The sequence below is a fragment of the Impatiens glandulifera genome, chromosome 6, assembly GCF_907164915.1.
Source record: "Impatiens glandulifera chromosome 6, dImpGla2.1, whole genome shotgun sequence".
NCBI classification, from domain to species: domain Eukaryota; kingdom Viridiplantae; phylum Streptophyta; class Magnoliopsida; order Ericales; family Balsaminaceae; genus Impatiens; species Impatiens glandulifera.
This window is the reverse complement of record NC_061867.1, coordinates 3243998-3259385: the sequence shown is the minus strand read 5'-3', so window position 1 is coordinate 3259385 and position 15388 is coordinate 3243998. Positions and strand designations below refer to the sequence as shown.

The following is a 15388-nucleotide window of genomic DNA, read 5'->3' as shown; positions in this document are numbered from 1 at the left end:
AACAAGGAGCAAAAATTAATAGAGCTAAGTTGGAGCAGTTAGGCGGACTTAGGCAAAATACAGCCACGCGTTTTAATATGATACGACAAAGGGGAACACATGGCTGAGAATGTGAATTTAAAATTAGCTAAATGTTCAATATAATGACGCACAGAAAAGTTGGACTTTTCACTGTAAATATCTTAATCAAATTACCTTTGATTCTTTGAATCAAGAGAATTTTCCTTTTGTGGGAAATTGAGGCTTTTCCATTTTTGACTGGCAAATTCCAAACTTCAATTTGATAAGAATGGACAAAGTCACAGCCACAAAAAAAAAAAGAAAAAAAAAAGCAAGGACTTAGAAAAGGCGAACCAAGTGATCAGGAGTTTTTGCACTTTTTCGCTTTTAATTAGAGCCCACCAATATTGTCTTCTACAAATCTTAAATGCAGGTACTCTTTATAAATACATATACAGATTAACTCCATTCATTCCACATCTTTCTTATCTCTCAAAAGACCAAATAGAACATGGCTCTAACTCTTCATTCTTCAACCTCTTTCATAAACTTCAGGGATACCAGAAATTTCAAATCTATTGAAGATTTCTCCAACAACGTTTGTTTTGCACAAATCAAGAGAGTTTTTCGTATCCAAGCAAAGAGCTCAGTGCAAGAAGCTCAACTCTCATATGACAGAACCTTCAATTTCGAAGACCAAAGGGACACACAAAAGGAGAAGCTTCACAAGCAGCTGCCTGATACCCATGGAAAAAATGATTCAAGGGTCCCTGTGTTTGTCATGTTGCCTCTGGACACAATCTCATTTGGGGGAAACATGAGCAAGCCAAGAGCAATGAATGCCAGTTTAATGGCCTTCAAAAGTGCAGGAGTAGAAGGAGTCATGGTTGATGTTTGGTGGGGTTTGGTTGAAAAAGATGGGCCTATGAAGTATAACTGGGAAGGATATACTGAGCTTATAAAGATGGTGCAGAAGCATGGGTTGAAGCTTCAAGTTGTTATGTCCTTCCATCAGTGTGGAGGAAACGTAGGAGATTCATGCAGGTTAGTATTTTCCCCAGAATTCTTCCTCTAGACACAAATTATTATTTTGAGTTCTCATCTTAGGCTTCAAACTATTTTAAAACCTTTCCTCTTAAATACTTAACATCATCATAATTCTACTGAACTAAAGGATTTATTTTGAAGCATTCCTTTGCCACCATGGGTTCTAGAAGAAATCAGCAAGAATCCCGATCTTGTCTATACAGACCGATCAGGCAGGAGAAACCCTGAGTACATCTCTTTGGGTTGTGATTCACTACCAGTACTCAGAGGAAGAACACCTATTCAGGTTTACTCAGATTACATGAGAAGCTTCCGTGACACATTTAGGGATTACTTGGGCGAGCCTATTGTGGTAAGGATTCAACCTCGATTATCATTATATTAGCATACATAAAGCATCCTGATGATGATTAGCTGTTCTTGAATGTCAAACCTAGCGTTTTCCTTGAATTATCCAGACATAAAATTTTAAATCTTAATGTACATCTTAAATGAATAAAATAGGATTCACTACCAATACAAAGTTAACATCTAAGTACAGATATAGCTAGATCTAGCATCCTATATCCATGTACTATGTTCCATAACACACATACCATGGTTTTTCCAAATAAATACATATATAAAATGGACATACCATGGAGTGAATAGAACTGATCTTGATGTTAGTTTAGGAGAGCACTAAACATCCCAGTTGATTTTAAATTGATCAGACACCCCTGGATGATAACAGGCAATCTGATATGTCCCTGAAATATATATGGAAGCAAGCACAGATTGTCGTTCACTTGTGTTGCTATTACTACTTACCTTTAATGAAGTAAAACTCATTAAAGATAAAATAAAAAAGTATGCACATTCATCTTAAATGGTAGAATAATCGTCTTTTACACCCAAACTAAGTTATGTCTTTAATCCAGGAAATTCAAGTGGGAATGGGTCCTTGTGGAGAACTTAGGTATCCATCATATCCAGAAAGCAATGGGACTTGGAAGTTTCCTGGAATTGGAGAATTCCAATGCTATGACAAGGTAACAACTAGTAAAAACAGACTGGGAAGAAACTATCTAGCTTAAAAGTATTATAAATTGAAGTCCAGTTTATATATTGAAATAAGGCATAGTGAAACATTATCCATATTGTAGTCTGATTATTGGAAATTGTAATCATTACAGTATATGAGGACTTCCTTGCAAGCATCTGCAGAGGCAATAGGAAATGAAGCCTGGGGAAAAAGTGGACCACATGACTCTGGTCAGTACAAACAATTCCCAGAGGAAACTGGTTTTTTCAGGAAAGATGGAACGTGGAGCAATGAGTATGGCCAGTTCTTCTTATCGTGGTATTCCCAAATGCTGCTAGAACATGGCGATAGAATCCTCTCATCATCAAAAGCAATATTCCAGGGAACTGAAGTAAAACTATCTGGAAAAGTGGCTGGGATTCATTGGCACTACAAAACAAGGTCCCATGCAGCTGAACTAACTGCCGGATACTACAATACCAGACACAGGGATGGTTACTTACCGATTGCACAAATGATGGGTAAGCATGGAGTTGTGTTCAACTTCACATGCATGGAGATGAGAGATGCACAACAGCCTGATAATGCAAACTGCTCTCCCGAAGGACTGGTTCAACAAGTAAAGATGGCAACAAGAACTGCAGAAATTGGACTTGCTGGAGAGAATGCATTGGAAAGGTATGATGCAGGTGCATATTCACAAGTTCTCTCCACAAGTAGATCGGAATCTGGGAATGGATTAACTGCATTTACATACCTAAGAATGAACAAACAGCTATTTGAAGGAGATAACTGGAGGCAATTTGTGGAGTTTGTGAAAAGCATGTCGGAAGGTGGTCGGAACACAAGACTTTCAGAAAGCGATACGCGTGGCACAAACTTTTATGTCGGGTTCATCAAACAGAAAAGCACAAAGACTAAGGAAGCAGCTCTTGTTTAGAGATGTGTAATAAATAGTTTATGTATAGTTGTACCTTATATAGTTGTACCTTAAGAGAACACACAGATAAACAGAAAACAAATATATGAGGAAATTTGTTCTTATTGGTGAATCTACACCATCTAGAAGAAAATTTAAACATAGTGATTATTTATTCTATTAAAAAATATATAAATCTCTCTATCATTCCATGACGATGTTCATGTGAGTTACAATCCTCAGTAACTTTCGTCAAATCAATATCCTTTGCTTTCTCCTAGATTTCTCTTAGTCACGTTATGTTTCGGAAAGAATTCAGTACTTCTATACATTGTGGCATTTGATGTTATAGTAAAAACACTCAGAGTAGTAAGCATTTACTTAACTTGCCTGCATAGTGAGATTTCTCTAGCAGTATGAAATGGAATTATGTCCAGGAACAGTGGATTCAAGTAGTTATGAGAGAGCATCAAGATTCAAGAATCGACTCCTTATATCAACATTATCGTACTCTAAAGAGTATATTCCTTATCGTGCAATCAACAAAAACCTAAAATGAGACAAACTACAAATCTCACTAACTCAATGAAATCATAGGAAACGATTTCACGTAACCTATGGGAACATCATCACTGAATGTGCAACTTGACATCATTTCAAACATATTTTGAGGAAATTAACCAGTAAGAAGCATGTAGGAATAGAAAGACGTAAACAAGAACAAATGGAAAATTCGTTTTGAAAACAATTCAGAGCATTTAGGAAGCTTACTCCAGCTTCCTCACAGAAGATCTTTGGTTCAAGATCCGACGCTGGACATGTATATGAAGGCGAGGAGCATCAATCATAATGAATTTCTTAACTATTCGTGAAGAATGCATGTAGCATCTTCGGAGAAACTATGGCCTCCGTTTCTCCATGTTCGACCTTGATTTTGAAGTTCCTAAAACGGTTGAGATATTACTGGCTATTTAAATCTGAAGCTTTGGGACCGGTTCTTTACCCGCTAATTGACCGGATTATTATTTACATATCCGGCTGAATAGGGAAATTTTACAAAATGCTCTCGAAAAATGGCTCACTTTATAAAAATAACATTTTCGATCTGCGAGTCACACATGATAAACTTTATAAAAATAACATTTTCCATCTGCGAAATGTCCGTCTTGTCCGCTCGTGACTGCCTGCGAAATGTCCATCTTGTCCCCTCGTGACTGCCCCTTACCGTGCAATATGTAATATGCGTAATATGTTTATTACCGTTCAAAATATTTGGTAGAGATTTTTCGACGTCGTTTAATTAATTTGTTCAGTTTTCTCTACTTCAAAGTTAAGAATTTTTGAAATTACACTTAAAAAAACTACAACATTGTTAATTATTAATTAGAATTTTAATTATTATAAATATGTTATATTATTGAAAATAGTAAATTTTTATTTAGTTGTTTTGATTTTATTAATAATATTTTACAGTTTAATTTTTGCTTTATTTGAATTAACAAAAAAAATTATTTAAAAAAAAAAAATTTCAATCTCAACAATAGCAAGATAATAATCAAATAAATTTTATAATCATGTTATAATTTTAACATATAATGATTTAAAGTTATAATACAGGAAGCTTATAATCTCGAAAATCTCAAATTTTAGAACATTTTAATTTTAAATTGAAGAGAAAAGTAATACAAATGTTAATCAAATCAAAAGTAATTCCAAAGTTTTTTCATTCTCACAAGTGAAGAAAGCTACTAATCTCAGATTTATCAACATGAAATAGAAAGAAGAAATAAAATATCTTTAATGTAGTAATACAAAATGTTGGGCAGGTATGATACCAATTGGAGTGGCTTGTATTCCCTATACATTTTTTTCCCTATCCTTTCTCCTCTCAAATGATAGACATTCAAATTCAATGAAATCAAATCAAATAAAATCCTTAAACATCAACAATAGCAAACTTGTGTATCTTTCCCTTCAAAACAAAACCCTTAAAATGATCAACCGTCTCTATTAAGCAGAACTGATCAGAATTATATACCCATCAAAGATGTTGTCAGTATGACTGTAATTTATCACCATTAGTGTTTCTGTCATAGGTTAAGAGTTCCAAAGCAATCTTCGGTTTTGTACTGGAGGACCTAATCCCGGGATATCGCGAATGTCCTTATTCTGTGGGTTCACAATCTGTTCAAGGCAGAGAAACAAACCAATTAAGGCAATATCCGAAACAATGTTACATTTCATTATATCAGATTCAAGATGATCTTGACCTTTACAATAATGATAGCTACTACACCAATGACAATAAGGAAGAGCATGGCCATGATAGCACGATCAGTTGCAATCTGATAAAAGGTTAACAAATAGTCAGTAAACAGACATCCCAAATTTGGTTAGATTCTGGTCTGTTTTGTTAATTACCAACCTTTATTTGTTGGTCATTTGATGGGTTATTTAAATGGTTATTCAAATAATTCATGTTGAGATTGCGAAAAATGAGTTGTGATTTAAATTATATGATTGATGAGAGGATAGCTAAAAGGTTGGTGGGTTATTTGAAAATTATACAAATAACTCAATCTGAATCTATGCAATATCAATCATGATACAAAAAAATGTGTTATTATTTTCAGTTTTTACTTTGACGATTTTCTAATGAGTAGGTAAATGCGACAAAATACTAGTTTTCAAACGAACCTGCCTACCGAGCTGCTTAACCAGCTTTGAAGCCTTCTTCATTGAGAAATGGATAGAGTCCAGATCATTTACAATCCTACTCATTTGTTCTGTCTGAACATGAAAATAAAGAGTGATTATCAACCATAACGCAAAGAGCACCATTAAACATAGGTTTCATCTTCCATACCTGTCCTTTTAATGTTGCTGCAGTTTCTGTCCCGACATTAATGGTGTCTTGGACAACCTATTTCCACAGAAATGTTCCATTGTTCAGGGTTATTAGCCAAAAAACGAACAAATGAGAAGAGAATGATAACTATCTAATATGCAATAATTTCTGAAGAATGTCAATGCACTATTTAACAAAGACATGTATATGTTTGCAAACAAAAGCTATAAATTTGTTTATAATCAAATCAACCTTTTTTGATCTCTCAATTGCATCATCAGTCTCATCCATCATGCGATGCCCTTCACCAATTAGCTCCTGGTTTGTCATTGCTGTCCATATCACCAATATATAAAATATGCTTTAGAGATACCAAGTCCTTGTTTGAGGAAAATAACTATTTACCCGTCATCAATCACTTCATCAATACAAAATACAAAAGATATTTCAGTCATTTAACCCAAAAAAAAACTACTTCAAACAAGCTCTAAGCGTTGGCCTCATTTAGAAAGGTGTTTTTCAGCTGAACAGCTCAAGATAGAAAAAGACAGATTTTACCCTAGCTGCAGATGGAAATGATTTGTACATGACTGTTTGGTTAGCACTTATCATTATATAACAACTTTTTCCGCGAATCAAACAGGGGCCTAACTAGATAAACAAAGGACCAGTAGAAAAAGTTTGCTTACATGAAGCCAATAACATGTTATCTTCGGCTAACCCTTCACCAGGCCCATCAAAGAGATCAATTCTCTTGTTATCAAGATTGCTTGCATATCTATCAATGAAAAACAGAACAGAACAAATGATTTCATTTCTCTATACATTGCTTAAGAGAGACATTAACTTACTTCTTTTTTAAAGCAACAAAAGAGTTCAACTCCTTGATCTGCAAGAAATAATCAACTAATATGAAAAGAAAGCTAGCAAAGTAAGATCAAATATCAGCATAATCATTAAAAGTAGTATCAAACCATTGATTGTTTTCTCTCACTCAGCAATTTGTCACTATCTGGATTGGATTTATATCCCAAATCCTTGATTCCTTGATCAAATTCCTTAATAAGCCTGGTAAAGACAGCCAAAATCGTATTTTACATGTTCATGGTTTCTCGACTCAATCACAAAAGGAGGAAAATGGAAATGGTCATGGTCATGGTTTGGGAATACCTCTTACATTCTTTCATCTTCTCTGTTAGCTCTTCCAACTGCCTACTCTGCCTGCTGGCATCCTTAATCTTATCAAGTTTCTGAAACCCATTTCTGCAACAAATAGACAAGGTTTATTCATTATTGTAAGGTAACCCACCAATTGTTTTAAAAAGGAAAATCAGAAGATAACATACGATAATGCTCGAAGAACATCGGTGACTTGCCCATCGATTTCCGCGAGCTCCTCGCTTATGGAAGACAGAGAATTCATCTTCCAAGATGATTCCTCCTATCCTATCACCCACTTCCCCTCTCAAAAACGAAAAAAAGTTAAAATCTTTCGGTTTTTAATCACCCAACAAGTCTGGAGAACGAAATTAAAAGTATCCGATCAGATCCCGAGCAATGTAATGGATCTGATCGAATGTTTAGGAAAGAAAAGAAATGGGTTTCTCAGAAAATGGGCAGAAAAGCGAGACCCTTTATGCCAAGAAGAGAAACCATTTTCTTAGTGAAGAATTTACAGATAGAAACTTATTCAATGTTTTCTTCATTATTGTCTGTTTCGTTTCCTTTCGCGGGGAGATAGGATGGATGGGGAGAGGTTTCAGATGGCGCGCTTTGAGTGAGAGGTTTAAATATTTTGCCGATAAAATTGGCCCCGCTTTCGCTTTCACCGCTGTTAATGAAACAGAGCATTTTGTTTTTCAAACATAACGGATATTTGGAAATACACTAAGCTGGATATGGGTGATTTTTTATTTATTTATTGGTTACTTGTGAAGATTTGAATTATTTCATTTATTTTCTTCTAAAAATGGTCCAAGAAATAGGAATAACCTGATTAACATTACTAATGAAGTTGTGGTCGAAAGAAGATTAATAGTACAAACAATCATCGTCTAACTTAGTTTTAAGTGATAATGAAGAGGTATTGACTCTTTTGTACTACATGTACCATGCGAAATAATATGTGTGAGAGCTTCAATTTTTACCTACGGAAAACTCTAGATAAAAACATTTGTACTATGTTGAAAATGATGAGAAATAATGTGGTTGAAAAGAAAATTAGGTATCGCGGGTCTATGGGAAAGTGGTCTCAAAACATATCATCCAATGTCAAAAGTTTATTTGAAGATGGTTGATCTCAATATCACAAATATCATATGATTTTCTTTGGTGGTCATGGTTATGATGTAACCCTTGTTAATCATGACACATGGTTCTTTTGAATGAAAGATGTTCATTTGACGGTGAAATATTAATGTAAGAAAAATAACATTATTTAGAGAACTATGTTTCCATAGATATAAAAATTAAAGATATTTGAACATATACCTTCAAACATATATGCTATCATTTTTATACAATAGGAAATATAGTTCTCTAAAGTACCATTTTCTGGACAAAATGTGTAGATGGAACACCATTAATATTTCACTATTTTCATAAACATCTTTCATTCAAAAGATTAACTGTATCTATGATTATGAAGGATTACGTCATAATAATGAGCACCACAAGAAATCAAATGAAATTTGTGATATTAATATTTATTCTTTTCAAGTAAATTTTTTACATCAGGTGATATTTTGTGAGATCAACTTCTCACAAATATGCGATACATAATTCTCTTTTTAACCACATTATTTCTTATCATTTCCAGTGTAACACAAATATTTTTATCCAAAACTCTCAAGATGGAAGAATTGAATATCTTGCACATGTTATCTAACATAGTAAGAATCACTACATTCTTCATTATCACTTAAAATTAAGTCGGACGATGATTTCTCTTATATTGGATTTTCTTCAATATTATTTTCTTTTTCTACAACCACAACATCATCATTTCTTATTCTTCTTCAACTAAAACTTAATCAATTTCTTCTTTTTCAATCACTAATTCATTGTTTTTTTTGTTCTTTTTCAATCACGACATTAATTTATCCCCTTTCTTTATATTATTCTTGTAGACTTATCAGTTAACGGCTTTGCTAACAGTGAAGTCAATCGACATAGACAAGGCTCGAGATGTAGGCTAACGACAAACAAACTTTTTACTAGGGAAAACGGCGAGGACGCAACTTAAGATGAAATCAAAAATAGAAATATATTAATCAACGGGTGCAATGAAAATAAAATAAGAGTAAAAATAAATTACTTGGTGCTGCTTTCATTGTTTCACATGTTGCTCGTATGACCGGAGAAAAGAAGGGATAGAAAAAATTAAAAGTTAATTCCAAAGTTACAAGATAATGGGAAGGTGAAAAGTTAAAATAATTGGGAAAAGTCAAAAATAATTGGGAAAAGTCAAAGGGCTTAAATGGGGAAGGTGAAAAGTTAAAATAATTGGGAAAAGTCAAAGGGATTAAATGGGGAAGGTGAAAAGTTAAAATAATTGGGAGAAGTGAAAGGGGATTGATGCCAACTTTGTTTAGTTTTTAAAGTAATAATTTATGTTAATTTAAATAAATTATATATATATATATATTTTTTTTTGTCATAGACATAAACAAAATATTTGCGTATATACGTATATTTGAGACATCAAGTCAAGTTCTTAGGCAACTATAGTATTCCAGCAATAATAATGACATTTCTCGTTTATATTATCATATTAATTTTAATTAATATTGTGATTAATTTTGGTCCATCATTGACATGTAATGCAAATAGTTTCTTATCAAACCTCCTATTAAAAGGAAGATTCAATTCTCTTTGTCATGGCTTTCATACAACTAAAGAAGAAGAATGAAACTTAACCCATATAATAATATAAGGTGGACAACCACGCAACCATGGGCGGAGCCAGGAATTGAACTCTATCGGGTTTTTTTTTTTTTCAAAAAATTTATCCGGGCTAGCATGATTGTAATATCAAATAAACAAACAAAATAAACTAAGTGTACAGTCGCTATTACTTCTTAATGAAAAAACATCAATAACGACAGTATTTCCCGTTGTTATTGTCAAAGTACATAAAAAGGTTTTGGACTACCGGACTACAGCCCGGGCAGTCTTGTACATGGATGTGTCATTCTAATTTTTCTTAATTCAAAAAAGAAATAAATAATAAAAAAAACACAAATTCATATGGATAGCAATAATTCTTAACATATAATTAATTATTAGTTACTCCTTATTAGGTTTATTCCCAGTAACTAGGGTTGTAAACGAATCGAATCGAAGCGAATATTACTGTATTCGATTCGTATTCGTGAAACTATTCGAATATTCGTATTCGAAATTTTTTCGAATAATTAATGTGATTCGTATTCGATTTGAAATTGATATTCGTATTATTCGATTTGATTTTTTTAAAACATATTTTATACAATTTATTCGAAAATTTGAAAATTAATATTTTTACATAATATATAACAATATTCAATAAAATTACCTAATAAAAATTAAATAATAATGTTTAAATTACGATTTCAATATTCAAACTCCCAATACAATTCAATGCAAACCATTAATTACAATTTCCGCGTACTTTTATATATATATATATATATATATATATATATATATATATATATAATCGAATATATAATTGAATATTAGCGAATAACGAATCGAATATCTTGATTTTGTATTCGTATTCGTTTATTAGTCGAATCAAATCGAATATTTTTATTCGAATTCGAATCACAAAACTACGAATACAAATATCAAAATTCGAATCACAAAACTACGAATACAAATATCAAAATTCGAATACGAATACCGAATCGAATCAAAAGTATTTGATTCATTTACAACCCTACCTGTAAAGGTTGAGCTTCAAACTTTTATAAAGTAAGTAGATTATAATTAATGAAGAATTAATAACCAAACAAGTGAATATATTTCATTTTTTTTTTATAAATCTTAGGTTCCTCATCTTTTAAATTAAGATAAAATTTTGATATCTAGAATAAAATTTTAATTACAATGTGAATTGAAAAATAAATCCAGTTTAATCTCCTTTAAAAAGAATCAATTTTGTTTTTCAAATTTTAATTACAATTTAAATTGAAAAATAAATCCAATTTAACCTTCTTTAAAATTGGGTGTTGACTTTTTTTTTAAACACTGAAATATAACAATGTGAACAAAATTATAAAATTTTCAAAAATAATCATTTAGAAAATATTTATTAAAAAATTAAGTTTAATTTTTAATTAAAACATTTCCTTAATGGCAAAATATGTTTGGTGTGTATAATATCCACCCACCCAAATATTTTTGGTGATATTAATTAAAATTGATCTTCTTCTATATTTATATATTTATATATATATATATATATATATATATATATATATATATATATATATATATATATATATATATATATATATGATAGAGAATAAAATTGACCTACAATTAAAATTGGTAATCTAAATTACAGGTATCCTTATAATATAATTTACAAGTGAATATCTAAAAAATACCTTTTGAAACAACCTCAAAAAATTTAATTGCGACAAAGGATCGTGCATCAATAATACCAAATATGAACAAAAAGGAACCAGTTGGTGGCACAAATAAAATTTGAATTTTAAGAAACAAAAATTCAAAAATTATTCATATTAAATTGATAAATAGTTAAAACTAGGTAGTGACAATTTCCAATTAAATTGATATATATATATATATATATATATTTTAAAAGAAACATTATTTTCCAAATTTGAAGTACAATTGGAATTTAAAAATAAATGCAGTTTCACCTCACATTTAAATCAATATTATTAAAATAATAATAATAATCTAACAATGGAATCAAATGAAGCCAAAAAATAAAAATAAAATTCCTACAATAAAGAATCTGAAATAATATACCCAATAAAATAATATTAATATGTAATATAATCTTCTACAATTGATAAATAAATTACAACATTCCTGATATTTGGTAAACTTATATTTTATAATATTTGGTGAATATACACATACTGCCTTGTTTGTTTTCAAGAAGTGTTCTGAAACTAAGGAAAGTAAATAGAAACAAAGGATTTACTGAAAACAAACAACCCCTAAGCTTTTAATAAAATAAAGTTAAAATACTCTCTACAATATTTTATTTTTATAAATTCACTATTTAATAAAAATTGTACTTAATTTTTTTTTGTAAGTCCACAGAAACTTAATCTTAGTTTTTGTAAGCCCGCCCTAAATTCAAATCATAAATACTATTAGCTCCAAGAATCTTATAAAACTATCTCTATAGCCTGTGATCTTCTTCGTCAGTGCGGTGCGACTGTGTCGGTGGTGTTAGTCTGAAGTTTGTCGGAGCGGTGAGTATCTCTCCGGTTATAAATCATCGATACTTGTTTATTCTGGTTTCTTTTGTCTATTATAGAATATGTTAATTCCTCTAAAAACATGTTTTAATTTAAACAAACTCGAAACAAACATAAGAGGAAACAGAACAAATCGTAAATAATTTATGTATATTCATCAATGTACATATAAATATATATTTTAAAAAAAATATATATATATTTATTGGAGTTGGCCAACACAAATTTGGGAACAAGTTCTTATTTTGAATAGAATTTGAAACATTATCTTTTAGTCTAAAACTCATACTTTTTAGTCTCAATTTAGATGAATTTAAATAAATTTATGAATATATTCATAATTGAGTTCTATGTTAAAACGATATTTTATTTAGATTAATATCTGAACTAGATAAAAAGTGTTTCTGAATTAAACTTTTGAGTTTCATTACAGATTAAAGTAGACATTTGATTATGGATGCTTCGACAAAATCCAAAATCGGGACATCTATTTCAAATGAAAAAGGCATTGAAAAGGCAGTGTTCTTGTTGGTTGATTATGAAGGCAATGTAAACAAATTTGATACTAATAGAAGGAAGATAAAAGGATCAAATGAAGTGAATTTGGGAGATAAATTAGTTTTGAAGAAGCCTGAATTTTGTGAGAATTTTGAACATTATTTAGTTGAGAGGGAAAAGACTCGTAGAAAGACTTCTACTGAGAATTTTGAAGAGGTGTCTACAAGCATCTATCAAAAGAATAAAATGCGAATAGAAAAAGAGAAAAATGTAAAAGAAGACGAGAAACATGTTAAGATGAAAAAGGTCCCCTATTTGGACATGGTGCCATATGACGAAAACAAAATTTGTAGACCAGCATTGAAGGATCGACTACGCTCCTCCAAACTTAGGAAGACATTTGTAAAGAAAAATAATGACATTGCAGGAGATATTGTTATTATTCTTTCTAGTGATGAAGAATAAAATGATATCTATTTGACTATGTTTTAGTTTTTTTTTTCTAGCACATCGTTGATTTTTTTATTATATTTTTCTCTTATATCGTTAACTTATTTGTGCCGAACATATTTGTTATCAAAGAAAAGTTTTAACAGGTCTTTATAAATATGTCTTTATAAACATGAGTTTTATGCTTTGTCGTGGAGACTCATAACTTAGTATTAGAATATATGAACTTACATCGACGTGGTAATGAGTTATAACCTTTATACACGGATCATTTAAAATAGTTAATCCATATCACTGAGTAAAGAAAGTCTTCTACGTAAACAATTTTAAATCGAACTTATATAAATAAACGTGCTAAAGAAGAAACCGAACAAACATGAAATCTGAAACCTCACAACATATTTCCATAGGAATGCAAAAATTCGACAAGACTAATAATCTAGGATATACCACTATTATCATGTCCATAGGAATGCACATAATATTTCCTATTATAAAAAAAAGGTAATTTGATCAATCAAGTAAACATAAAATCCAATAAAATAATTATTAATGCAAACAAATTTGATAAATCAAGTAAACGTAAAAGGTATTTTTGTAATAAAATATTCATAAAGAATATATTTTAAAAAATCAGCAAACATAAAAGGTATTTTTTTAAGAAAATAATTAATTCAATTAATAAAAAAAAATCTTATATCAAAATCTAGTTAAGAAACCTAACTAATATAAAACACAAACAAAATTTAAAAATTTAAAAAATTGTACAATTTGAATTTAAAATTTAATCTAGTATCGATCTCCTAAAACTTAATATTGACCTTTTACATAAACATTAAAATATAATTAAGAACATAATTAAAACAAGTCCAACAAATATGGTAGTAATCTTTTTATATATAAAATAAATTAAAAATTAAATATGATAGAGGTAATAAAATTAAATAAAATAAATTGGTAAAGAATAACTAATCAGTTAATTAATAATCTGAAAATATAATATAAGAAAACAAAAAGTAAAAATATATTTTTTCTCAATAATTTTGAATTCTATTCCGTCACTTCACTTTTAATACCATATTTTGAATATATATATATATATATATATATATATATATATATATATATATATATATATATATATATATATATATATATGGTGAATATCTTCTACTATAAATTTTAAATTTTATATTTGATTAATTGATATAATTTATTATTTAGTACCATATTTATAGATATGTGAATGTGATCATTCTCTTTCTTAAAGATAACAATTAATATGATTAATAATAGAGAGTTTGACGATTCATAATCAAATTTTCTTTTCTAGAGCTAAAGTCATGTTTTTGAATACGGATTCATGTAGATGCTCGGAGAAGATGAACGATAGTGGAGGAACTAAACCTCGAAGTGGAAGTTCGGTAGGTTCATGTTCAACTAATGCCATAAATCTTGATCATATCGAGTTTATTTTGATTGATGAAGTGAATGAACCAATAAAGGCTGGTTGTAAGAAGTGTAATCATTGTGATTGTAGCCGCAAGGAGGAGAGTAAAACAAAGAGTTCGATGATTAATCTCGTTGAGTCTCAACATGATTCGATTCAATATATCTCTTCTGATTCGGAAAATGAAGAGTTGACAAGAAATAATGATAGAAGAGTTAAAGGAAATGATGGGATGAAAAGGATTCCCGGTTTGAACATATGGGTGCCTTATAATAAGTGTAAAAATTCTCCACAAGTGTTTACAAGAATGGCGGATAGATTGCGTTCATCCAAAACTAAGACGAGCAAAAGGAAAAATAATGAACAAGAAAATGGCGATTCTTCGAAACATCATGATAAGGAGATTGATATCGAAACAAATAATCATCAAGAAGAAAACGATCTAGAAGAGACACGGAAAGGAATGCATGATATGCCATTAAAGAAAAGATACAAGGGTATTGATAAAACAATAGTAGATAAGGTAACAAGATCTATATTTTTGCTCTAATGATTATTTTCTTTAAGTGTTTCATGGTGAAGACTCGAATCTTAAATACATGAGCATGTGTTCTACCACTAAACTACGAGTCTTCATTGTTTTGGATTATAATTTTAAATGTAATTTATTTTCGATCAAACTCTAAACTATTTGTTTATCTACTTT

The 15388-nt window shown here is 30.3% G+C and overlaps 2 protein-coding genes across 2 annotated transcripts; one reads left to right on the top strand and one right to left on the bottom strand.

The window, feature by feature from the left end:
* Positions 1–455: 455 nt before the first annotated feature.
* On the top strand, positions 456–3205 carry LOC124941231 (beta-amylase 3, chloroplastic-like). The gene is made up of 4 exons (XM_047481529.1): positions 456–1044; positions 1189–1399; positions 1968–2078; positions 2223–3205. Exons 1-4 carry the CDS (start codon positions 512–514, stop codon positions 3009–3011), a joined length of 1644 nt encoding a protein of 547 aa, XP_047337485.1. The 5' UTR covers positions 456–511; the 3' UTR covers positions 3012–3205.
* Positions 3206–4831: 1626 nt separating this feature from the next.
* On the bottom strand, positions 4832–7309 carry LOC124942579 (novel plant SNARE 11-like). The gene is made up of 10 exons (XM_047483110.1): positions 7185–7309; positions 7009–7101; positions 6813–6906; positions 6690–6727; positions 6528–6616; positions 6091–6170; positions 5857–5913; positions 5688–5780; positions 5261–5335; positions 4832–5174 (listed from the first exon to the last, which is right to left on the bottom strand). Exons 1-10 carry the CDS (start codon positions 7259–7261, stop codon positions 5088–5090), a joined length of 783 nt encoding a protein of 260 aa, XP_047339066.1. The 5' UTR covers positions 7262–7309; the 3' UTR covers positions 4832–5087.
* Positions 7310–15388: the final 8079 nt, after the last annotated feature.

What these genes read in the sequence shown, in the direction of transcription:
- LOC124941231 (XM_047481529.1), top strand. Translation starts at nt 512, where the DNA reads ATGGCTCTAACTCTTCATTCTTCAACCTCTTTCATAAACTTCAGGGAT. An exon ending in ACTTGGGCGAGCCTATTGTG is followed by an intron (nt 1,400 to 1,967) that starts GTAAGGATTCAA and finishes TCTTTAATCCAG; the next exon opens with GAAATTCAAGTGGGAATGGG. An exon ending in AATTCCAATGCTATGACAAG is followed by an intron (nt 2,079 to 2,222) that starts GTAACAACTAGT and finishes TAATCATTACAG; the next exon opens with TATATGAGGACTTCCTTGCA.
- LOC124942579 (XM_047483110.1), bottom strand. Translation starts at nt 7,261, where the DNA reads ATGAATTCTCTGTCTTCCATAAGCGAGGAGCTCGCGGAAATCGATGGG. An exon ending in TAACATGTTATTGGCTTCAT is followed by an intron (nt 6,171 to 6,527) that starts GTAAGCAAACTT and finishes TGATATGGACAG; the next exon opens with CAATGACAAACCAGGAGCTA. An exon ending in CAATTGAGAGATCAAAAAAG is followed by an intron (nt 5,914 to 6,090) that starts GTTGATTTGATT and finishes CTGTGGAAATAG; the next exon opens with GTTGTCCAAGACACCATTAA.